At 41.7% G+C, this 26412-nt stretch overlaps 2 protein-coding genes across 2 annotated transcripts in view; one reads left to right on the top strand and one right to left on the bottom strand.

The window, feature by feature from the left end:
- Positions 1–677: 677 nt before the first annotated feature.
- DCUN1D5 (defective in cullin neddylation 1 domain containing 5) lies at positions 678–17649 on the bottom strand. Its single transcript, XM_054974624.1, has 8 exons — positions 17381–17649; positions 13754–13845; positions 11827–11897; positions 10174–10265; positions 7682–7790; positions 7496–7600; positions 6025–6127; positions 678–4146 (listed from the first exon to the last, which is right to left on the bottom strand). The coding sequence occupies exons 1-8, from the start codon at positions 17455–17457 to the stop codon at positions 4091–4093; spliced, it is 705 nt and encodes a 234-aa protein (XP_054830599.1). The 5' UTR covers positions 17458–17649; the 3' UTR covers positions 678–4090.
- A 2723-nt stretch (positions 17650–20372) lies between these two features.
- Positions 20373–26412, top strand: part of DYNC2H1 (dynein cytoplasmic 2 heavy chain 1) — a 217617-nt gene continuing 211577 nt past the window's right edge. Inside the window, exons 1-4 of the mRNA XM_054973537.1 lie at positions 20373–20567; positions 23750–23920; positions 24453–24588; positions 25019–25137. Of these exons, the coding sequence (XP_054829512.1) occupies positions 20373–20567; positions 23750–23920; positions 24453–24588; positions 25019–25137 (621 nt within the window). The remainder of the gene's footprint in view (positions 20568–23749; positions 23921–24452; positions 24589–25018; positions 25138–26412) is intronic.

Here is a 26412-nt window from a genome sequence, read left to right as displayed (position 1 = left end):
AGTCTCCCTCTTGTGCTTCATTGACAGTAACTTATCCTTGTTAGGCATCTAATTTTCTCCCCTCTTTACTCTTTCTATAATTTTGCTCCCATTAATTTTGCTCCCATTTTGTTCTTTCCAACAGACTATTTTTTGCCTTTTTGTGAACTGGTACAACTCATTTATTAGAAATTCCTGAATTTAGAAGAAGAATGTACAAACATCTTTAAAAACGTTAAGCAGATGAGACCCAAGAGGCAGGATGTTGTCAGAAGGGGTGTAAACAAAATCGCGACAGAATGAAAAAGGTCAAGAATTGGTGGAGCTTCAAAACTATCCTTCATTTGTTGATACTTAAAAAGGCAACAATGTGATAGTAAAATAAAAACTCCTGATTTTAAAAAATCAGTGACATCTGTACTTTAAAACTAGTACCCATTCTCTATGCATTTCAAAATAATCACTTGTGTTCATACATAGTTGTTATGACCTCATTCCTAAATGCGTATTATTTTAACATGAATTCATAATTGCATTGTTCTTTGCTGGATTTTTTCAGTAGGAAGCTGTTATTTTAGAATTATAAAATAAGAAAAAGAAACACAAAGTGATCCTTGTGCAGAACTGGTTCACTGTAGTGCATTCATGGCTACTCTTTACAGCATCTTATTACTCTTAAAAAAACTCACTCACAAAAACAAGTTGCAAATCCCTGAAATATGGTTTTATTATAAGAATACTGATAAAACCTCAGAGATACAAGTCACACACAGCAATTTGAAATCCTTCACAGTAAGTAAAGATGTTGGCATTGGATGACACAACATCTTGAATGGTTACCATGCTAATACCAGCTCTTTTGGGCTAAATTACTTAAAACAGAATCTATGACCTGAATTTAGAGATTGTTTCATTGACATTATAAAAATTCGGGGTCACTTGATTTCTTGAGATTTCACAAGAAATGTTTTAGAAAACCTTATGAAAGGAACAGGGTAATAAATTAGAGTGACCAGGGTGGCGGCTAGTGTCGCTGACAATAATGAGCTCACACATGGCAGGTTTTCCCAGTTTCCCTTTTCCAGCCCCCCAGCAGCAGCTACCACTCCTCCCGTGGCCACCAGGGCTTTTGTGGTTTTTTAAAACTCTACTCTAGAATATTGATATGTTATACCAGTAAGCATACTACGTTCTCTGAATTCCCAGCTTTCATTTTTCAAAAAGTCTCTAGCCTCTTTATTGCAGAGATATAAGGGGAAAGGCATATCTCCACAATGGAAGGAGCTAGCAATTTAAAAAATAACTCAGAATTTGGAGAACCTGGTACACATATTGGTATAATGTTATAAACAATATTCTAGGGCCATTCCCCCCCCCCCCACATACACTGCGGCCATCCAGCCTTCACTGCACTTACTCAAAACTTCAGAGCAAACCAGGTATGAGAAAGGTCAGAGAGAAGGTGGAGAAATTGCACAAGGTGTACAAATGCACCACAATGCTGTGAGGAAGAAGGAAAAAAAAATTGCTTCTTGACAGGATTGAACTTCGGGCAGATAACCCATGTGGAAACAGCCTAGCAGTTCAGTTCTATGCAGAGCTGAGCACAGCAGTTCAGTTCTATTGACTCAGAAGTGAGTCCCATAAAGGTTGTAGGAGAGGCTTACTCTCAAGCCAGTGTGAATATAATGACAGCACTGGGACAAGGTGCTGTTGGAAGCATCATGGCGCTACAGTGAGAGAGAACGCATGCTTCACTTAAAAGGGCTACCTCTGGATAGTTTCACACTGCTTCCTCCAACCCAGATCAACGCTTGAGAGAGTACAAGACCCTCAGCTGGGAAAGTGGCAATATGAGAAAGCAATCTAATGCCATCTCTGGTAGATATGCCGACATATTGCGGGGGGAGGCACCCATCTTACTCCCATAGTTTTCCATCCTTAGGAGGACTCCATCCTAACAACAGCCTATTCTGGAAAACCGTAATGAGGATTTTAACAAGTACTGAATTAAAAACTACCATTTCAACAATATCTTAATGAATTTATCTTATGACTTCAGCTAAGTACTGCAACATTTTCATACATCCATTCCACTGATTTGGATATGGATTTTCAACTGCTCACGTCCAAAGTGGCTAACCATAAAAACTGATGGTCATGTGTGGAAACAGCCCTCTTGTAATAGTCAAGAAGAGTGTTCCTCTGATTATCAGACCCGCAGCACAATTCTACATGTCAGAAGTGATACCATGTCCAGGTGGACTTATTCCCAAGTTATATATGCAGGCTTCAGGAGATTTCCAAGAGAGTGGCATGAAACAATGGACACCAAACATTAACTAGTTGTATTTCTGTCCCTCCACAGGAAAAACCTGCTAGATCAACCAACTATGTTCACATGAGGCTGTTCCCCCAAGTTTTAAAAGTTGCAATGGGATAAACACAAGACAACATGAGCTGTTACGGAATAGCAGTAAGTCTGGAAACGCTTCTCTCCCTTAACCTCCTCATCTCCTTTCCAGAAAAAATCCACAGTGTAAGGTCATCCCCGTAAGATGACGCAAAAGGCAATCCTTGATTAACTCGGTCAGGCACCTGAATAGCAAGGAAAGCTGAAAAAAGAAGTAGACCTTTTCTATAAAATACCAGAAAAAGATACTGGAGCAAAATTCCAAAAACAATTACCAAAACCTAACCCCCTCCCTCACCTCTGAGTAAGAGTTTATCTTGTCCTATCTGCAATTAATTGAATACACCAACAGGTTTATCATTATCTTGAGGCAAATGCTACCATTTCTTACCTAGCATGGTAAGCTCTTGGGACACCCCATGTATTTAAAGTCAACCCAGGTTTGCTAAAAGGATGATACAGCCATCAGAACAGTTAACTCAGTTGAAGGTGGCCAATGAGATGCCAGTTTATTTCCTGAATCTTTGCCCACCTATTAACTGGTTATTGTTTTTCATATGCTTTAATTGTTTTACATATTTGCAAACCAGGCCTTAGGCATGTCTGTGTTTGGCTAAGCTGAGAGGCAATTTTAATATTTATCAAAGTAACATTTGAGTGTATGGCACTTGATGGTGCTCAAGTATTCAAATACAGAGCTAATTAAGCACTTCAGATTTCCATACTTGCCCATTTAAGTCAACACGCACACATAACACACCGAGTTTCTCTCTCTTGCATGCTCCTGATAGGCAGCAGCAACCACACCAGGGAAGTGCAGCCACTTTCTACCTCCACACTGAGGTGCAACCAGCTTATCAGGTAATACTAACACAGTTACCCAAATCTGGAGAATGGAAGGAAAGGTCATTCTCTGAATGTTCTCAGTCCAGTGTCCATTAAAGGGACCTTACTTTGTCCTAAGAGTTCCTAGGCTTTTCTTTTTAATATTACAAACCATTTACAAAACAAAACACAACTGAATAACTGTTTTAAGAACTTGCAGTTGCTCTATTATAGACACCGTCATCTTAGTTAAAGGTAGGATGAATTAAAGATATGCCATCTTACGGCAGTATGCTACAAAGGTCCCAATCAAACTCACATTATTCATGGAAACTGAAGTAATCAAAACTAAGGCCATGCCTTCCTTGCGAAGAGGTAGCCTATGGCACGAATGAGGCTGAGCATTAGTACACCACCAGCCAAGGCCTAATGTTAACACGATCATTCTTCCTAAAGACAGTCGTTCCATTAGCAAGCTACCATACCCGAACCATATCCTACTACATTTGTCAAATACATCTCTGATATTCAAACACCCTGACAGGCCACTTCCAATGCAGCTTACAATATTTTGGTTTTGAGAGTACAGAAACTACATTTTTTACTCAAGGGATGTCCTTCACTTTTAAGACGGTTAAAAATCTGAATGTTTATTGTTCTGAAATGATTGAAACTTAAGACATTTTTTTTCAAATTCTCAGTCTCAGAAGAAGTGTGGTTCAATGGCTGTTTCACATGTAACAAGGCTTCCTTTAAAAATAAAAGGAAAAAAAATGACTATAAAGTTCATAAGGAGGTGGACCTCTGGTTTTGACTCCATTTTTGTAGAGGTGTGCAATGTCAGATCCAGCGTTTTCTTCAGAGCTGCTTTTGCTATGATGCCTGGCGAACCTTCTGCCACTCCACAAATTCATCAAGAAGAACAGGCCCTAAAAATGGAGTAATGCCAGTTACAGACAGCAATGTTATGGTTTTCAGATGTCTATCATTACCTAAAACTGGAAAGGTTAAATAAAGTCTTAGAATGCAGCATGGGGCCACTGAAATTCCTGTTGATTCCCCTGCCCACCCCCCCGCCAATATCCTTCCCTCCAGTAGTCCATCATTCCTGTGCGCCCCCCCCCCCCCCGATATCCTTCCCTCCAGTAGTCCATTTTGATCCCCAGAGCAGTGATTCCTGGTGTTCTGGGACTATGTGGACAAACAATATGGAAGGGGCTAAGAGAGACTTCTTCTAAGATGGAACCTGTATCCACAAGCAGCGTCTGCTGACAGACCGCTGGATCAAGGCCAGAGTAATTACTAACTAATTGGTCCATGGATTCCACTCCAGTGCAGGTTTTAAGAAATTATGTTGAGGACAATACAGGCACAGTTCTTGAGGCAAACATTTACAGAAGTCACCACAACCTTTTGAACTCCACGACAGGAGTTACAACAGTGAGCTACAACACCTTGTCTGCATTCCCTTTCAGTGGAACTGCAAGTTCCAAGCGTTGCTACAGAAGTGATGTCTTACTACACACTACATATACTTGGAACCTGTTGCGCTGTGCCGCAACTTAAAAAAACAAACTCTCGCAGATAAAGGTTCATCTGATTTGTTCATTACTTCATCCATCAGAGGACAGAAGAAAATCCCATAAATATGGTAAAAATTACACAAACACTACCGTTCTGGCTGAGAAGAGAAAGGCTAAAAGCGCAACAATGCCACCACATGTTACCGCAGCAGTCCTATACGCGCTGACTGGAATGAGATTTCATTGAGATGAACAGAACCTCCCAGTCAATACACACAAAATCAAGCTGTACATATTTCAAAGCAAGGATTAACTGATTAGGTGCCTGACAGTGCAATCCTAAACAGAGTTACTCCAGTCTAAGCCCACTGATTTCAGTGGGTTTAGATAGGAGCAACTCTGCTATGAATTGCACTGTGAAGGCTGCAGCAGCAAGATGGCATATCCCTTGTACCGCAGACTCAAGACAGAGACTGCAGAAAACATTCTCACTAGAGCCTTTGGCAAGGGATGATATATTTAATCTGTTCTTTTCAGCTGACGTCGGTTGAGATTTTTTTTTTTAAAAAGTCGTTACCATTGGCACTGTATCAATGCCTCAACGCAATGCTGAAATGCATACTTTACCCAGCTTGTAACAAATTCATTTTACAAAAGTTCAATTAGTTTTCCATCCCCCTCCCCACTGCTTTTTCTGGTAAATGATGAAATTCATTGGAAAGTGATGGAACTGGACCATTTTTAAAGAAAGGTCCATACAAACTAAAAGAGAATTTGAAATGAAATGTATGCTTCCAAAGAAGATTCTTCTGAATCAACAGGAATTTAGCAGTTGTAGGTTTGAGACAAGAACTTCTTGTTAAATCATCTTTCTAGAGGGCAGCCAGACACTTCAGCTCACTGTGCTAGCATCATGAGAAACAGAGATCATCATACCTCAGATGGCAGAGATGCAGGTTCAAAGGGGAATACAGCCTTGAAACTCAGGGTATAGTCCTGGGAATGTCAGGATCTTTCCATGTAACTTAGTGTGTAAGACTAATTCATGACTGTGTAAGACTAATTCAAGACAGGGACTGTGAAGTACTTTGGTATCCTGAAAAGTACTAGAGTCGTTACAAACACCACCAGCACTGGCACATCAAAATTATGTAAAAACCGTTTCAAAATCAGATCAATGAAATCGATTTTTATAATGTGTGTTTCCTTTTAAGAACACTGTTAGTTCCTGTGTTCTTAAAAAACGAAACACAACAGCATTTTGATTAAAATGCAAATACTTACATGCCCCATCTTCATCATAGTTGCTAAGATCTGTGTGGACAGTTCGGCTGAATTCTAACACATTGTACCACTGGTCTTTGTTAACAACTTTGTATTTTGACTGCTATAGAAAAAAACAAATGAGAAATTGGTACAGTTCTCAGCCACTACAATGTCATATACGGGAATATAAATACAGGTGTTTTTTTCTACAGAGATTCAAGTTACCCAGTGCTTCTTTCCTTAAAAAAAGAGGCACCCAGTACTCATGATGTTCTCCCCTCCCAAATTCCCAAGAGGTGCTAGTGCTCTGTAAAGAGGTGCCTATACTACGTGCCACTGCGTACCCCCTGCATTTCCTAATAAGTGTTTCTGAGGACTTGGTAGGATGTACAAGTGAGATTTAAGGGAGCAGGCCCAAATGTCAGAACAGCATATTGTTTTGCAACGGGAGGAGGAAGCAACATTTAGCAGGGCACAAAAGTGGAATTTTTATTTAGTTCTTTTATACACAACTTTCTCCTCAAGGGGGACCTAAAGTGGCTTAAAACAATGGAAAAAAGGTCAGGGCTTTTTTTCAGTGGGAATGTGGTGGAACGGAGTTCCGGCACGCCTTAAAAATGGTCACATGGCTGGTGGCCCTGCCCCCTGATCTCCGGACAGAGGGGAGCAGCGCGGAGGACAATCTAAACTCTCCTCTGTCTGGAGATTAGGGGGCAGGGCCACTGGCCATGTGACCATTTTCGCTGAGGGCAATTTAAACTTTAAAAAACTCCCCCCTTGTTCCAGCTGACCCAAAGTGATGTCATTGTGCGGTCTTAAGTTCCACCACTGAGTTCCACCACCTCTTTTCCCAGAAAAAAAGCCCTGAAAAAGGTAAATGGCAGCAAGTAATAACATGGAGTGTTACTCCCAGTTTCTATAGAATGAACACCTGGTACAGATAACAACCTCCATGCACTCACTGAGCATGTGGGGGGAGAGAGTGGACATGATAGCGCTGACTCCACCCCCTACCTCCATGCAATCACCTGGCCATCTGCAGGGGCAGCCGCATGGAAGAAGTGGCCATGCGCACTCTCCCTCTCTGTGATCAGTGATGGTTCTGAAAGTAGCATCACTGATTATGGGGAGGGGGCATACATGTCGCCACTTTCTTCATGCAGTCACACCCTACAGACAACCAGGTGATCACATGGAGTCAGGGGATGGGACCAGTGTGCTCACATCCAGTATCTCTTCCCATGAATGCATGGGGCTGTTGTCTGGACTGGGCTACAGCAACTGGGCTTATTAAAGACATAACGAACACTGAGTAAGTAATTTACTGTGCAATCCTGAACACAGTTACAGCCTTCTATGTCCACTGAAATTAGTGGGCTTAGAAAGGCATAACACTGTTTAGGGTTGCATCATCAGTAACTGTTATTCTTTGCAAAACAGATTAAAGTGAAGCCTGTGCTGACAAGTTTTTTTTTAAAAAAATGCGTACCTCCAAGTATTGGTAAAATACTGAAAACAGCGGCCACGTTCTTCCCAGTAGAAGAGCTAACATAGATTTTGCTGTATCTATATCAAGACTTCTCTGGTCTTTATCCTAAAAGAAGAAAACAAGACTGAGAATGTGCAACAACTGTTTCTTGAGGTCACTTTGCTCCTAAGGAGCTAAAGAACTTACCCTTGCAAAGTCAAAGGCGTATCTGTAGATATTCTTAAACGCAGAAATGTCATTCAATTGTGAGCGCAAAAAATCAAATTTACTTTGCAGCCTCTCTGTGCAGTCACATCTAAAATAAAAGGTGATAAACATATGATGGGATGGGAAATACAATTTCCTTTTTTAAAGATTAGCATAACAGCATTTACTAGCAGGGTCAGATGTGCTTTCCACGGACAAATACTGGGTCATATTTCTGGCTCTACAAAATATACAAATATATTACAGCCTGACTTGCTGACAGCTTTAACTTTGATCAGGTTTTAATTGAAACAGAATTCATAAACATTTACAAATTGATATTTATAATCACAGGCAGGCCTCTCTCTCTCAGCTCTTATAATAACTGGCTTGCTAGAAGCAGCACACATTAAAGTAAGATATATTTAATATAATAAAGGTTGATAATATCTATAAAGCCTTCCAAATAAAGTCACTGATTGCATTCAGATGACATAAGCAATTGCACTAACATTGAGTAGATAACAACAGTTTACCAGCATCTACCACAACTAGCTCATCTATTTATTGTGCACGCATATCCACTTTGTGCCCCCTACCTCCTCTTTTGTGGAAAGCTAGACTAAGCCCCGATTTACACTGATATCTGGATGCAGGTGCCTTGTCAACATTGAAGCTTGCTTATTCCCCATAAACCATGATTGTAAACTTGGATTAAACAGAAGTTTAAATCCTGGTTCATGGAGAGGAAAAAAATTCCAATTTGCCAAGGTGCCTACACTCGGACATCACAACCTTGCTCAAACTAAGTAGTTTTTAATCAAGCTTCACATGCTAGCAGTAATGGAAAAAATAAGGGGAGTAAGTAAGCACTGCTTAACAAACAAGCTGAGTTTGCGCCCATGTCCACAATACTGATTAGTTAAAGTTTAGAATGGTACCTGAAAGCGGCTACTGTCTTGCATACAAATCCCAGGAGAAACTTATACATATAATATACATGAGATAAGGACTATATGACCAATTCTAAACCTAGCTTTGAATTGTATTTTATTTGCTGCTATGATTTTTTTTAAAGTGTTCAACATGACATTCCCAAATAAATTTACCCTAGGAGTAGCAAAACATATTTCAGAGAAAAACTGAAATAGAAATCATTATACCAGCATCTCTCGTTTGTTTAGAATAGTCAGAAAGAGGAAGGTTTTGGCAAGACCGCTGGCCAAAAACCTTTAAGTTTACTTATAAGCAAGCAGTTAGATGCTCAGGAACTAGAGCATGGGTCTGTGGAGACATTTCAGGGGGTCCATGAACATGGATGGGAAAAAATTTACATCTTTATTTTCACTAACCTAAGTGAAATTATGTATTTTATTTTATGCATTTAAAAACATTATTCTGAGAAGGGGGTCACAGGCTTCACCAGACTGCCAAAGGAGTCCATGGCACAAAAGATGTTAAGAACCCCTGAACAGAGGGACCAGTTACGAACCTACTGAAACTATTCCAAGCTTTTAAAAAGAATGAGTCCTAACATAATTTAAGTTACACTGATTCTTTCTAACTCGATATTCAGAGTCAGGAATTTTTTTTGGACTTGAGCTGAAAGTGCTCCCTCTTATAATAAAAAAATAGCCAGTCCTCAACATTCCCTTCATCAACATTCTGTATCCCTTCCCCAATATTCCATCGCAGTCTAAGATGACTGAGATTTCAGATCCAAGGCCAGGCTTCGCTGAGAGTGGGATTCAGCAAAGAGTGGCCGGCTCAGTATGCAGCAGCACAATGTACACAGGCTTTAATCTCCAATGGTTAGAAAAGGGGGAGAAGTCATGCTTCCCACTCCAAATACTAAGATCATCAAGCAGGCAGCTGATTATGACTTGCTTCTACTGGTGGTCTCTGACCTTTACTTCTTCCTGCATAACCCATTGGCTACCTTTTATGGGAACCATGGTTAATACTGTACATAAGGTAAGATACAATTCATTGCCAAGAAGAAACAGAAAGTACTTGTGGAGACACGAGTGGATTAACCGCAAAACCTGCACAAAGCTACAACACTATACAAGCCAGGCACAACCAAAAAGATACATGGGATAAGGGAGAAATGCCCGCTGCCTAGCCTACCTTAAGGCAGGTCTGCAGGGGGAAAGTGTATGGTTATATGCGCCAATGGTCCCCCTTCCTAACAAAAAGGTAAGAAGCCATTTTTGAGTTAAGTCAGTATTCTAAACCAACTTGACCATCAATTCCTCTTCCTTCCCACTCGATGCTAAACTTTCTTTCCACTAGAAGCATCTACCATCGGCCCTCGGGGGAAAAACTACCAACATGAAACATGGCAGGCACCCCCACTGAATGACTAAGAAGCCTGTTTAAAATAGATGCCCCTACAGACAATCAACTACGTTACGAGTAATTGTAAGAAAAAAACAGATGTCATTTCATTCACGCACACAAATGTGATTTCAAATATAGAAAGTTCTTACTGCAATGAGGTCATTCCCTTTAACCATTCTTCCTTGGTAAAAAATCCCATGTTTTCAGCCTCCAGTTTCCAGGCTAAAACTAACATAATAATCTAAATGGGTGAAGAGAAAAATGGGAGAGATAAATACACAAGGAAAAAATATATTAACAGGAAACTCAGCAGAAAACTGCAAGTTTTGCCAGGAACTGGGCTTGTAGGGGCATTGCAGAATCACATGCACAAAGAAATATTTTGTGGATCTTGTGGAGAGATTATATAAAAGTGGAATCAATGTGCTACACAAAGCTTCAACCAAATGATATATATCAAATGCTCTTATTATAAAATGGATATATCAAGGAACCTCAACAGTTATTGAGAAACACCAATGTCAATATTCTTTAGAAGAGATTTGTTGCCGTCCTTGTCTTGACATTCAAACCCAGACACATTGCAGTTTGGACTGTACACAGATCTAACATCTACTTTAATAAGAAGCAGATTAGATTTTAAGACTGTAAACTATGGTTTGGATTCTATGAACAAGTTCCTTGTATACTGGATCGTCTCTACCATGGCGCATACTTCCTCTTGCGCTAGCACTTCCGGGTATGCTAGACCAATGGTTTTCCATGAGTCCTCAGACAAACGGAAGTACTAGTACAAGAGGAAATGTGCACCATGGCAGAGACTAGCTAGCTCATAAGGAACTTGTTCAAAGGATCCAATGTCATTCACACCAAAGGATTAAATGAAAATCTTGAGCTATCACAACAGATTTATCCTAGAGGAAATATACATAATTTCCTTTCCACACTACTCATTAGTAACATTCATGCAAGGAGACACAGCTTCTCTGGAAATAGTTGTTGCTGTGAGTGTTCTCTTTTCAGTCAATGTATGCAGGTTCTACCTCTCTATACTTTTAGCCTGACTGCATTTAGAGGAACAGTCCTTAGTGCTGACTAGAACACTGACACTTCCAAAGCAGTCTGCCGGTAAGTAATTTCCATGTTAACATATATTGATGACACACATTTCATGTACTTCACTGTTTTTGAAGGCAGATATACTTGAAGAGATTTTACTCTTTTTAAAGTGGTTTTATGAGTACATCTCCCATCCTTAGGTAGCAATACGTTAATATATTTAAGATTACCGTTATTTATCTAAGATTTTAGTAGATTTACCTAAGCAAAAAGTCTGTGGGGAATTTTAAAATAGATTTCTTACTTCCAACTGAAATTTTATTTCAGCTCCTTCCACACACAATTACCTGCCCCTGTAACTACCCCCAATGCAGTTTTTAACTTAGCTGTGGTTACGTCTGACTGCAGAAGCTGAGGCAGGGGAGAGGAGAAGGAGCAGAGTTTAAAAGTCGCCCAGGGGATTTAAGCACCTCCCTCCCATTCTCCAACTACCCTTCTGCCCTCACATTTACCTTACAAGGAAAACAAAGGGTTAAGAACTTTTCTTCTTGTCATTCATTAGTGATCACTAATGAATCAGCGTATCTATCCTAACATACAAAATGAAAACCGGGGCCCTGAGGTGAGCTAAGGAAGACAACAGAAACCCAGAGCAAAACAAAGAAAGCAAAAAAAAAAAAATGGAGAATCAGAGTTATGCCAGTTTTACCAAATGGCTATAAATCTGCAACAGCAAAACTCACGTTTTCGGGTTCAACGCCAATATCTTCACAGAATTTCTCCATTCCTTCCGGCCCTACAACTTCATCATCGCCTCCAAGAAGAAAGCAGGTGGAGATATGTATGAGGTACGAATCACAGTTGTCTTTCATTTAAGACCAAAGCAGACTGTTTGAGGTAAATAAGGTCTGGGCTGCTGGAATACGGGGCAGAAAAGGCCACAAGAGGAGAAGGGGATGAACAACCCTTTCCCCCACCAGCAGCGATTTGCTCTTTTCAGTCTCTGCTGCTTCTGACAGAGAATAGGGTACCCAAACCCATCTGCGCCACCAAATGTGTACTTCCAAACTCACACCAACATTAAAAACTGCTTCATGGCTTCTACCCTGAACCGAGCCCTTGCTAAGGCAACGTATTTGAAGATATTTCAGGAAACATCTCTCAGAGCATCAACTCAGTTCACTGTGCATTTGGGGTGACTTCCGAACATCAGCCACATCCCAAAACAGTATTACATAACTGTTTAAATAATTACATGCAAACAAAGGCAAAGTAAAAGGTCCTAATTATTCACAGACCATCTTTAATGCTTTCAATTCAATTTAACCCCCTTTTTTGTATAAAAACAGGCATCTAGATGTATGTGATTTAAGAGTGCAGACAAAGTCAATGCAGTTAAGAGGTTGGAACAGACTGAAGGACCACATACATCTTCTTTCCTTCTATCTTTCCTACTATCAAGGAAAACATCAGCGATTTTGTACCTCTTAATAGTAATCAAGAAAGGAGGGACTCTTTGGAAGGATGGTCTATGCACTGGCCAAATTCTTATTCTCTATTAGCAAGGGTTTTCTCCTTCCCTATTGGTATTTTTAAAAAAGAAAAAGTATTTCCATGTTCATTGTATAGAATACTGAACATATGTAAAGTTATTTTAATTCTTGCAGCTTCATATTAAATAGAACTACAGCTCAGCTTCAGAAATGGTTTATAATTTGCATATTTAACACTGAAGTTATGTTCAAAGGAAGTAATCTGAAATTAAATCTAAAGAAAAAGCTTATATTTTAGTTGTACAGTTTAGTGAAGACCCAGCACGCCACAAAAAGCTACTGAAACATCACTGATGCTCTCTGGTTTATACTGGCGCATTTGTACATGGACCTTTTATCATTGAGGTGGGCTGTACCAAGTATTTTATCGCACAAATCTGTGCAACACAGATGGGCAAGCTAACATGAACAAAATGAGATGAGAAAATACAGAACAGCAGCCTTGAAAGCAGAACAAAAAGAAAACAATATCCTTTTTAGCCATGCTATCTTCTTTTTAGAATATCTATGTTTTGGGGAATGATGGGAGATTAAACTTTTTGCATACAGCAAAAGGAAACAGCCACTATACAGTAATGAGTTCAAAGGAAGGCAATAGTAGGGAATAAATCCTGAGATCAATCTTTTATTTTTTGCTGTTGGTAGAGAAGAATGGTCACTGTTCTGTTGTTGCTTCCTTTGGGCTCCCAGTTACCAAAGAAGAGCAGGCACAGGGGACAGAAAAACAGGCTGGCTAAGTAGCTGCTGACAAGGTTTCCTCACAAACTTGATTTGAGTCCTATAGCACCTTAAAGACCAACAAGATTTCCAGGGTATAAGCTTTTGGGAGTACAAAGCGTTGACTCTTGAAAATTTACACCCTGAAAAATGTGTTGGTCTTTTAAGGTGCTTCTGGACTCCAACCTTGCTGTTCTATTGCAGATCAGTATGGCTACCCACTTGAAACTGGCAAGCCTAAAATTAGCTTTTAGAATTTGGATACTTTTACTAGTTAAATTATGCTTAAGTACTTCAAGTGAACTGGTTAAGATGTCTAAAACACATTTTAAAATTATATATTACTACTAATTAATCGATATCAAAACCAAGAATTTAAAAACAAGCATCAGTTTCATACCTGCATATTCATAAAACCAGGCCAGGCACTTTTTGCTTGAGAAATGGTCCTCACCACTTATCACTTTACTAGAAGCTTGCGACCTACAATAGCTTACAAAAATATAAGGAGACCAATGACATAGTTACAGTCACATTTTCCAAGTGTTATTCCCATAATAAGCTATTAAATGACGCAAAGCACTTCTCCAAAGAGCAAAAGAGTTCAGTCGAAACGAATTAGTCGTGCTTGAACTTATTTCACGTTTTACAGGGGACTAAATAATACCCTAAGTACCAAACTGAGAACAATAACATTCCTTGTAACTCTATCCCCTTAAGAATTCAAAAGGAGAATGCATATGATCCAAACCACAACGGGACAGGTCAAGAACTGGCTTTTATTCTCATTGCCAAGTTTTTCAAGTATGAACTGGCATAATGTTTATGCCGACATATACTAAGATATAGAATGTTTTAGTACAGGAAGTGGAAGAACTCAAAAAACTGCCTTTGATAGCAGATACAATAACTATGCTTCTTTGACAGGTCACCTAACTGTATTTTAAAAATGGCCTTTTAAAATAAGTAACAAAGCCAGTATATTTAAATGACAAAAGGGTATCTGGACCCACTGGATGCACCTTCTGGTGTGTAAGAGTATCTGGACCCATATTAACAGTAATAGCAATGCACAATAAGTACATGCTTATTATAGCTGAATCAGAGCCAGAGATATCAAACTGTTGGCAGAATAAAATGATATACAAAATGATCACATAACCAAAAGAGCAGAAGGTCTGCAGTTGAGCATAAACGTCATTTCCTTGTATTTTCTGACCTGATGGTAAAATTGTTCATAGGTACAAAACACCAATCCCTATGGAAGACCCAATAGATATTCTCACTGATAGCTAAAAGTCAACATATATGTTGTTTCGGATCCAGCATACTTGAGGGAGCGTTTTTACCCATACGGACTCCCCTGCTCTTTCAGGAGAGCCTTCACTTCATAGAATTTGGGCTTTACAGCCCAAATTCATAGAATTCTCTTTGCCATAAGAAAGCCACTGTATCTGTATTTATTCAAGCATGTAGATCTGCTTGTTTTGTTTGGTGGAGGGCTGGCTACTGATGCTTTAATGTTGGTTTAATACTGCCGACTTTTAGCCTGACTGCTTTCATTATTTTTTTATGTTAATGTTGATATTATTCTTTATTTTGCAGGCTGCTTGTAAGCACATCTGAAGAGCAGGGTACGAACCAAGGAAGTAAAATAGATTCCAATAAAAGCATGAAAATAAGCATGTTTATTCAGAAGTGCCCACCAAATTCAAGGAGACTTCTTAGTTATCTAAGTTCAGGGTTTCAGTTTAGAAGCTTCTCAACTGTAAATGACAGCTCAGAGCCAACACTTTATCTGGAGGCCACGTAACAGTGAAACCCATGTCTACCAGTTTCATTTAATAGGTTTCATGTTCAACTGAAAGTCTGAATCCTGGGTAACCCTGAACATTCACACACCACCAGTAAAATGTGTATTTTAATGTGTCAAGACAGCAGCAGAATATCTACCACTGCACAACTGCGAGATACCTATGAATTTAATATTTAAAGTGCAAGCAGTTAGAATGAATCTTCGTATATATTCCTGTGCTGACTTTGACTACTCTGAATAAATTGGTAACAATGCACCTAGGTACAGAACAACCGGATACTATTATTACAACTAATGACTTTTCTGATTTTAGACAATGGTTTATCTGGTATTCCATCATTTGCCATTGGGTAAAAGCACCAAGTCATTTCTGCACGTGAGTATAAATTATTTAGCCGTTCCTGTAATGAGGGTTCTAATCCAAGATGCCTTCACCAGCACCATCATCCTTGACACTGTCCTTGGGAAGAAGGGGAAAATTCTGAAGGATAATGAAAAGTTCTTGGGAGACCGGCGGAGTCCCTGGCTTGCCAGTTAAATCCCTCTGGTGCAAAATATTAACATGTACAAAATACTGGTAAGACCAGATGAGCAGATGGAAGACAAAGTATCCCACAGAGATAGGTGCACAGGCAGATTGAAAACAAGCCCCTTGGGGTAGGGACCTGCTGCATATTACACAATGGAGTACTCTGTATACTAAGGTCTCTCTATAAACACGATGTATCTGTTTCGAAGGAGTAGGAATTTGGAGGAGTTTGGGAGCCTCTCACTTGAGTAGAGCTGTCAAGCTCCAGCATCTGTGTAAGAAATGCCAGAAGTGGAAAGGCCCAACAGAAGTCAGAGGCATAAATCCAAGCACCTTGAGAAGTTAAGATCCACCGACTGAAGAGACAAAGGAAGCGCCATCAGCCCATGTTTCATATGGGCAACCAACCACCCTCCTCACCACACATCTCTCAACACGAAACCACATCCATCCTTTGAAACATCACTATAAGCTGACAAAGGCCTAGACCTAACGGCAACACACTGGTGTATGTTATTTAAACAGCACCATCATCGTACATGATGCTTCACAGAGGAAGGTCTGTGACGCCATGGCAGAGCACGTGCTTTGCATCTGGGACTGAGGCTCAATTCATGACACCTCCAGTTAAAAGGATCAGACAGCAGGTAATGTGGGGCAAGGGCAGGGAACTCTGGAGATCCTGGAGAATTAGAGTAAACAATACTCTTTCTGACAGATCAATGGCCTGACTCATGTGTTCATTAGAAATATCATCATGCACGTGTACATGTGGGAGGGGGCACACAAACAGTGCTTTGCCTGCAGAACATCCCAAGCACCTCCAGATAAAAAGATCAGATAGTAGGTGATGTGAAAGACCTCCATTGGAGAGCCACTGCCACGAAGATGGTGGAGATACAATCTTTGACCCATGTAAAAAGACCAAGAGTTGAGCCCCTTAAAAGACCAACCAGATGTCCAGAGTAAGAGCTTTCAAGAGTCAAAACTTCCTTCTTCAGATACAAGAAGGAATGGAGATCCCTAATTTGGATATAAGGGCTCAGGGATTGCCATTCATACTTGGATCTGATAAAGGAAGTTTGACTCTTGAAAGTGCATATCCTGGAAATCTAGTTGGTCTTTAATGTGCTCCAGGACTTAAATCTTGTTCTTCTACGACAGACCAACACAGCTACCTACTGGAAATTATCTCCACATAAAAAAAGCAACGCTGGAGGAGAAAATATGCAAAACTGAGGTGGGGGGGGGGGATGCACACAACATCCATTACAATATTTCAGTTTGGGGGAGGCAAGGAGGGTAACAGCTGGCATTATACAGATAAACAGATATGTATCAAAGGTGGGTGAGAAAAGGAAGGGAGAGCGGAGGGGGGAGGGGTCCCTCTAGGTATGCCAACATCAGGTTGGGAAATTCCTGGAGATTATGGGGGGGGAGACCCTGGAGAAGGCAGAGTTTGGCGATGAGACCCAAGCAGGGTAAAAGGCCACAGAGTCCACCCCCCAAAGCAGTCATTTTCTCCAGGGGATCCGATTTCTGCGGCCTGGAGATCTGCTGTAATTCCGGGAGATCTCCAGACACCCCCTGGAGGTTAGTGACGCCCGAGGCGCCCCTCCGCTGTGGGGCTGTGAGCGCCTGAACCCCGCCCGCGGTGGGAGCCGAGCCCGGCCGGCCGCTACCTGGTGATTTTGCATTTCTTGAGGCCCGTCTCGTCCCCCGCCTGCCCCGAGGATTTGCGCTTCTTCTTCACCGGCATCTCCCCGCTTCCAGAGGGGGAGCCGCGCCCCGCCCCAACGCCCGCGCGGGGCCCGAGGGCGCCTCTGCCGCCCGCCGGCCTTCCAAGGAGGAGGCTGCGTCGCCCCTTCCCGGCTTCTCTCCGGCGGGGCAGCGGGGACGCCGGCGAGGAACAGCGAAGGCGAAGGAACGCGTCGCGCCGCCCTGACGCGGGGAGGCGGGAGCAGGAAGTGACAGCGCTCGCTTCGTCCGGCCCCTGAGGAGGGACTGGGCGTGGCCACAGTCGCCCCGCCCACCTCTGGGCGGAGCTAACAGACGGGGGCGGGGCCAAAGCCACGGACGCGTCCTCCGCGTCAAGCCTAGGCAATAGCCGGACCTGTGATGGATGGGGCGGTGTTGCTCAGGACGGCAACTCGCCGCTCGGCTTTCAACCGCAGGCCTCTTTGGCGGACACTTTGTGATTTTTTTTCTGCTTTAGGAAGGATGTACAACTATTTAGCCAACTACGCAGGGCTAGAATAATAATTTTGGGACACTGGAGAGGATCGCTAACCTCCAGGTGTCGGCTGGAGATCTCCCGGAATTGCCAGTGATCTCCAGGCTACAGGAATCAGTTCTTCTGGAGAAAATGGCTGATTTGGAGAGTGGTATCTATGGTAGTCTAGCCCACTGCGGTCCCTCCCCAAACCCTGCCCTGCCGAAATTTCCAGGAGTGTCTCAACCTGGAGCACAGCGTCATGCAGGCATGAGTGAAAGCTTGAATTTTATTTGTCTTTACGGTGTTCCTACTTTACCCCACCTTAAAATCCGCAATCAATAAATTGTCGAACATAAAACTAAAAACACAACATGAGTGGAAATACCCTCTTCTCCAAAACTCTTCCTTTGCATGGTCTCTCTTTATCTTTTTCTTAAAGCACAGGCAAAAGCTGGTTCCATGATCTAGGAGCCACTACAGAAAACGCCCGTGCAGGCATGGTTACAGCTTTAATGGGTGCTGGCACAATAAGAAATTTAGTTGAAGCTGATCTCAGCAAGCAAGGAATGTATGGGACAAGATGCTCCCTAAAACAGCTGGGGCCAATACTGTAAAGTACTTTAAAGGTAAGCACCAATACCCTGAATTACTCCAGAAAGATATTGGTAATCATTGGCACTGAAACAAGATTGGTGTTGAAACAAGATGCATCACGTGGATAACCCCAGAACTCAGTCTGACTTCTGATTCTGGACCTGTTGCGGTTTCCAAGCAATCTTCATGGACAACCATATGTATGTGAGGAGGCAGATTCCACAAGAATGGATGGAAAACAAAGTAAATCTATGATAGAAAACAAAAAGAATAATAATCACTATTTTTTATTATTTTAAAATCCTTTCTCTAGATTCTGTTTTAGGACTCGCAATACAAATTACTCAGAAATTGGTTACTTCCAGGTCTGTTCAATGGGGCTTAATCCCAGGAAGGTGTTTTTAGGATTGCAGTGTGATCGAGACATGAGCCCAGTTCATCAGATGCAGAATTTTGCTGATTTATTCACATACCATACCCATCTCTATGGAAAACAATTTACAATTAAAAATGAAAAAGCAATGAAATGCAAGTACAATTCATGACATCTGTATGAACTGCTTGGATGTTTTCGAGAGAAGCTCAGTGCCCTGCAATAATTAGAAAAGTTTATTATGAATTAAACATACTTCATTTATATGCCATTTTCCCTAGTAGGAACTCAATGTGGTTTTCACTGTTCTCCTTTCTTCCATCTTATCCTCACAACCATGTGAGGTACGTGGGGCTGAGAATGTGCAAGAGGCCAAGTTCTCCCAACAGGCTTCCATGGCAGAGCAGGGATTCGAAGCCGGCACTTCTAGATTCTAGTCCAGTGCTTTAAACACTAGACCATACTGGCTGTTTTACCTCTAGATAAGGCTTTTTTCAGAGGCTTACAAAGGATAGCTGCCAGCACGCCAAGCAGATTATCAGTTTCTTTGTGTATTTGTGCTTGAAACCAAAGGGCATTTACAGTCCCATCTAGGGTTGCTGTGCTGGGAAATTCCTGGAGGTTTGGCTGTGGATCCTGGAGAAGACAGGGGCCTCAATGGCATATAATGCCAGAGAGTCCACCTTCCAAAGCAGCCATTTTCTCCAGTGGAACTTATCACTTTAGCTTGGAGATCAGTTATGATTCTAGGAGCTTTCCAGGCCCTGCCTGGAGGCTGGCAACCCTAGGTGTCTTATTCAGGCTTACTCAATGAAGACTGCTTGTATCGTTACACTGAAATCCTGAGTGTTACTCCAGTCTAAGCCCATTGAAATCAATGGGCGTAGATTGGAGTAACTCTGTCTAGGATTTCACGGTTAGCTACTGAATACTGTTAGCAGGAAGGGGAAAACAGGACAGCAGCGACCAACGGGCAGGATTTGCTGAGGGCCCGCAATAGGAAACGAAGCACCTGATTGCAAGACCACGTGGCTGCCTTGAAGCCCCGGGACAGTTCTGGGCCTAGACGATCGCCTATCTCATCGATCGAAAGCGGCTTTCTCTTCCTCTACCCTTGAGGGGGCGGGGATAGCGGTTCGCCGGGAAGGCGTCCGCCATTTCCCCTGTTGCTATAGTTACCAGGCCTCGCAACGCTCGGACGCCGGGAAGCCTCAAGGGGAGAACGACGAGCGATTCTCAGCTGCTTCTTCCAGTACAGCCGCCTTTTCTTTCCAGTGCCATGACTGGCCGCCCTGTGCTTTCTGGTAGGCAGCCGCCGCACCGCTTAAGTCCCCCTCCATCCTTCCAGGAACGAGCCCCGTGTCCCCCTACGAGCGACGTATCCTTTCGTTTGCCTTTTCTTTTTTGCTATAGGGAGGTCGCCTCCATTCCCTTGAAAGAGCTTTCCCTTTCCTCTCCGCAGGTTGAGCCTCCCGTCGCTGGCTCCGCCGTCATGCCTCTGGACGGGGACGGCGACCAGAGGAAGCGCTTCATTTCGGCCACGGCCGCCAACTACTTCGGCTTGCCCCCCTCGGCCAGCTTCGATGCCCTGTCCGACAGCTCCCAGCTGGCCAACTTCCTGGACGACGGCAACGAGTTTCTCCTCTCCGTGCTGCACTCGCAAGGCCGGCTCGTTGTCTCCAAAACGGTAACGAACGCCTTGAGCGGGTCAGCCGCTCCACGGTCGCCCGAGGGAGAGCGCCTCGCCAGGGAGTAGGGTTGCCAGCCTCCAGGTAGTGGCGGGAGATCTCCTGGAATTACAACTGGTCTCCAAGCCACAGAGATCAGTTCACCTGGAGAAAATGGCTACTTTGGGTGGTGGACTCTATGGAATTATGCCATGCCAAGGTCCTTTCCCTCCCCAAGCCCCACTTTCTCCAGGTTTCACCCTCCAGATCTCCAGGAATTTACCAACTTGAAGCTGGCAACCCTACCAGGGAGCAGGGTCAAACGTAGAAAAACTATAGGTTTTCCTAAAGACCCTTCGCACATTTCCTAAAATAAAACGAACATATCCCACAATGAAACTTCCGAAGGATAATACCGTCTCTTCGACTTCACATCCTGAAATAGCAAATAATGGAAGCATTTGCCATAGGAAATAACAAAAGTATCAAAGAAACGTAGAGCTGGAAGGATCCCCAAGGGTTATCTAGTCCAACCCCCTGCCCAATGCCGGAAATTCATAGCTGTCTCTCCCCACCCCCTCTAGTGATCCCTGCTCAGTGCCCAGAGGAAGGCAAAAAACTTCCAGGATCTCCAGCCAATCTGGCCTGGAGGAAAATTCTTCCTTGTCCCCAAAATGGCAATTGACGTTACCCTGGGCATATAAGAAAGAGCCAGGAGAGCCAAGCACCTGCTCATCCTTCCTCTCCTGGCTCTCCCAATTTGCATACATTCATGTTGAGTCATAGAATCATCATAGCTGGCCATCTAGCCTCTTTTTAAATACTTCCAAGGAAGGAGAGCCCACCAGCTCCCTAGGGAAGCCTTTTCCACTGAGAAACCACTATGTCAGGATGTACTTCCTAATGTTTAGCCAAAAACTCTTTTTCTTTCATTTTAACCCATTGTTTCTGGTCCAGCCCTCTGGGGCAACAGAAAACCACTCTGCTCCATCCTCTACGTAACAGCCCTTCAAGTACTTGAAGAGGGCTATCATATTACTTCTCCTTATCCCCCTCTCCAGGCTAAACATACCCAGCTCCTTCAACCTTTCCTCATAAGACTTAGTCTCCAGACCCCTCACCATTTTTGTTTCCCTCCTTTGGACACATCCTTCTTAAACTCTGGTGCCCAAAACAGAACACAGTACTCTAAGACAAGCCTAACCTGAGCAGAGTAAAGTGATACTATTACTTTGTGTGATCTGGAGACTATACTGTTGATAAGACCTAAAACTGCATTTGCCTTTTTAGCGTCTGCATCACACTGCTGACTCATGTTCAGTCAGTGTATGGAGTTGGAGGAAGGGGTGTTGCAGCTCTGTGGTAGAAAAAAGCTATTTGCAGCAAGGAGATGCATCTTCCGAGGCCTCAAAGGAAGCAAGCTGTGAATTTAAAAAGTTATGTTGTGCTCTGTTGTCTTTAGGGTACCACTGGGCTCCTGATATATTTGGTTGCTAGAGGTTCACATGGCTTCCCATAAGCAGTATTAAGACGAGTCTGTCATGAGAAGCAAGATTTGAGTCCATTAGTGCCATAAAGACCAGCAAGATTTCAAGAGTCAGTGTGGTGTAGTGGTTAGAGTGTCAAACTAGGCTCTAGGAAATCCAAGTTTTGAATCCTCACCCTGCCATGGAAGATCACTGGGTGATCTTAGGCCAGTCACACACACACTCAGCCTAACCTACCTCACAGGGTTGTTGAGAGGATAAATGGAGGAGAGGAGAATGAAGTCAGCTGTTTGGATCCCCAATGGGAAGAAAGGTGGTATATAAATGGTATATAAATAAATAACAACAGTAACAACAGGATATAAGCTTTTGAGAGTCAAGCTCCCGTCATGAGATAGCTTGCCACCCCCTGCCCAGCTCCTTAACAGTGCGTCATGATGAGCTAGCCTTTATCAAGCTGGGCTTTTCATGGGATGACATTGCAGTGTTGAAAAAGAAAGAGAAATAAAACTTCACTCAGGAGGAAGTGAACTTCTCTCTCAATATTTCTGAACAAATCTGATTTTAATCTGCCCTTGCTTGATCCCCTGTTTGTTAATGAGAGTGCCCCTAAAGTTTCTATCCTAACTTGTTTAAAATGCTTTTAACATGCTGGTTGTTGTTTTTAATTGAGATTGGTGTTTGTATTGTCATTTTTTGGTCCTTTGATTTTCTTTTTAATGCCTGGTTGTTTTGAAGATACCTTGGGAGCAATGCTAACAGTGCAGGGTATAATTGTTTCTAATGAATAAAAAATTAATTTTGATACCTTTTATGTAAATATATGCATATTTAGAATTGCTTAAACATATAGTCATTATGTCTTAGTTACAGAGAGATACATAGTTTATAATATAAAACCTATAAATGCTCATTTAAAAAAGCCACAACTCCCCCGTGACTCGACCTTGCTTTTCTCCTTTTGTTCCATGTGCATCCATATTCCTTTAGTCTCTTCTCTGTGTATTGTGATTAAAGCCAGAAGTGTTTCTTTCCAAGCTTGATTTTTCTCTTTTTTTCCTTTTATATTCTTGGAACTATGGTAATATTTTCCCTAATACTTTACTTCAGTATTGGAATTTATTTCTCTCTTTTTTCTCCTTGCATTACAGAATGAGCTTGTGAGGGAAAACTCAATTGTGTTTGACATATTAGTGCTTTATAAAATTATATTTTATTTAGTACGTTTTTATTCTGCCTCCAAGGACCTTAGTGTGAGGGCATATGTCCTTTTCCTTGCCTCCATTTTGTCTTCACAACAGCCCTATGTGGTGGGTTAGGCTGAGTGGGAGAGTCAGTTGTTCTTAGTGGTTGGAGTATCAAACTAACATCTGGGTGACCCAAATTTAAATCCCCCCCCCCATGGAAGCTTGCTAGGTGACCTTCAGCCAGTCATGCTCTCTCAACCTATCTTACATGTTGTGAAGATAAAATGGAGGAGAGGAGAATGATGTACGCCCTTGGAGAGAAGGGTGGGATAAATAAATATAAATAAAATAAACTGGCCCAAGCTCATCCAATGAGTTTCATGATATGTGGGGATTTGAACTCAATCTCCCCAAACCTAATCCACTACTGTAACATTGATTAATCACGTTTCCCCCAATTTGAGAAACACTGCGCTGCACCACAGTGAATATTCTAAGTATGAGTATTTGCATTTCCTAATCATACAGATTGAAGCTTGCAGTTCAAAAGACAAAATACTAGTATTCTTCAAGCTGCGACCAGATGTTATCACAGAAGATAATCTTCATAGCAATATCCTTGTATCATCTATGTTAGATTCTCCTATCAATATGCTTTATCAAGCAGTGCGACAGGTATTTGCACCAATACTGTTGAAGGTGAGTAATACAATATACGTCAATTTTTTAAAAAGATTTTTTTGCGTGTTGCCTACATTCTGCTATCGTACAGTGACTTTTAATTCACTTTAGCTCTTTTTGTCAAAGTATGAAAGAAAAATTACAGTGATAGAGTTATAATTTGACATACTATGTTAAATTATGGTACCCGGTTGCTATATCTGAAGAAGGGAGCTTTGGTTCTCAAAAAGTTTATACCCTGAAAATCTTGCTGGTCTCTCAGGTGCCATTGGGCTCAAATCCTGCTGTTCTACTGCAGACCAACACGGCTACTTAGCGGAAACTATGGTACCCAACTTTTCTCTTTTTCAAGAAAGACGTTTCTCTGTATGCTCTTCCTGAAGGTCTCGGGACCTCCAAGAACAAAACATTTGTAGGCTCTGTAGACTGTAGCAGGTGGCAAGTGGAAAAGCTCTATTCCACATAATCAGCAGCTGGCTGGATATATGCCATTAGTATTAAGATACACAATCATAGTACACAATTAATATTATCCTTCTCTTTGTTGCAGGATGAGAAATGGAGTAAAGATTTTGATCCCAAGCTCCAGAATCTTTTGCATGAATTAGAGGAAGGTTTGGGTTCTGTTCTGAGAAGAACAGATTATGCCGAAAAAGGAACCAAATATCGTGAGGATGACGTCCAAGGTACATGACATTGTTATTTATATACAACAACAACAACAGCAATTTAAATTAAAAATAGATTATAGCAATTTGTCAGGCTCCGTTGAAATATGTTCCCTTGATTTCAGCAGAACTTGCTTCCAAATGAGTGCATTTGCAGTTGTGGTTTAAGGCTTTCAGTGCTAATTTAGTATTTTTGTTGGTCTTCATATTTCATATTTTAAAATGAACATGTTACGTTCATTAAGGGATTAATTCCATAGTAAGCATTTTTCAGGCTTGCTGCTTTACTTTCTGGTAATGGGAATGGAATTGGCTCAATTCTATAATTTCAGCATTTCTTTAACTTAAAATTCAGCACTTACTTCAAGTTCAAGATAGTAGGCAGCTCTGAATGTTGTATCTGCTGGAATAAACTCCTGTTTCTTTTCTCTTCCCCCCCTTCCCCCAGCAATACTTTCTCCAAGTGATGAGTTTCAGTTCTGGACAGAACGTGCACAACATGGAAGCAAACTATGTAGCAAGGAGAGAGCCTCTCATTTTAAAGAGCTGTTTGAAGCCATTGCATACGTGCGTAATTTATTTATTTTATGATGTTTTGCATACCCACATGGTGGAATATGTGTTAACAAATATTGAAGGGTAGAGGGGCATCCAAGGGTCTTTAGATGGTACACACATTTGCTTGTGTATGTTCCACTGATTTTCATAGATTCTCCCCATAAGCTGCATCACCCTGTACCACATACTGCACTGTTCCGGTGGTCTTGGAAACCTCAAAAATGGTTTTTTGAGGAATACAAGGGGCTGCAGCAAAGAAAGAGGAGGTGAGAAATTCTCATTATTGTGAGTTTCTGGTTGACCTCAATAGGATACAGGATGCTGGATTAGCAGAAGCTGTTGGTATAATCTAGTAGAGCTCTTTGGTGAACAGAATTGTGCTCATGATAATGTGCAAGCCAGCCAGCAGTCACCACTCCATATGCCTGCAGAGTTTATATTCCCCACTCTGGAAGAGCTCTGCAAAGACATTCTCTTTTTCCCCCTTCAGAGTCAAAGGAATACAGGAGCCCCTGTTGCATGTTCTGGGATGTCTTGCTAGACTGTGGTCTTCATTGGTACTGGGTTTTGCTGATAGTGTACTGCAGTGATCTTGTGAATCTTTAAGCAAGGACAAAACAGATAATGAGTTCTGGACTGTGAGCATGTGGCCATTGGAATAGGTTTTTTTATTCACTGCAGAAATCAGGTGGTCTCAAATATCAGAGCGTCTTTATGATTTGCCTTTATCCTTCCAAAGATTTGTAAATAAGTGGGTGCAGCCTGGGTTGTATGTCATTCTCATGAACATCAGTGTCCCTTGTGGAACTACATTTCTGGTTGAATGAAGTCTTTGTAATTAGTGGCTCTTGGTAAGGTGGAGTATTGGAAGTATGAAGCTGCTCTCATTAAGTATTCAAAGAGTGGAAGAAGTCTTTATCATCAGATAAAGACTTCTTCCACTCTTTGAATACTTAGTCTTTATCATCGGATAAAGACTTCTTACCATCAGACATTGGGAGGGACATGGGGCCGCTAAGTCAGCAATGTGCAGGCTTTTAGTTATGGAAAAATGAAAGTCAGTGTTTCCATAAGAGGGAATGGGCCTTTGTTACTAATGATGATATATTAATTTTCTATTTCAATTTTTTACAGTTTGTCCTGTGTTGAAAGGTTTCTAACACACATAAATAAAGGATAGATATTAGAGTAATTGCTAATAATAAATTAAAATGGCAAAATCTGGAAGCACTTAAATCCCAGTGTCTTCAGATACGCTGTTTTCATAGAAATATTCCTGAGTGA

This window comes from Eublepharis macularius, chromosome 3 (assembly GCF_028583425.1).
Source record: "Eublepharis macularius isolate TG4126 chromosome 3, MPM_Emac_v1.0, whole genome shotgun sequence".
In the NCBI taxonomy this organism is placed as follows: domain Eukaryota; kingdom Metazoa; phylum Chordata; class Lepidosauria; order Squamata; family Eublepharidae; genus Eublepharis; species Eublepharis macularius.
Note: the sequence above shows the minus strand (reverse complement) of the source record. Positions and strands in the feature narration are given on the sequence as shown.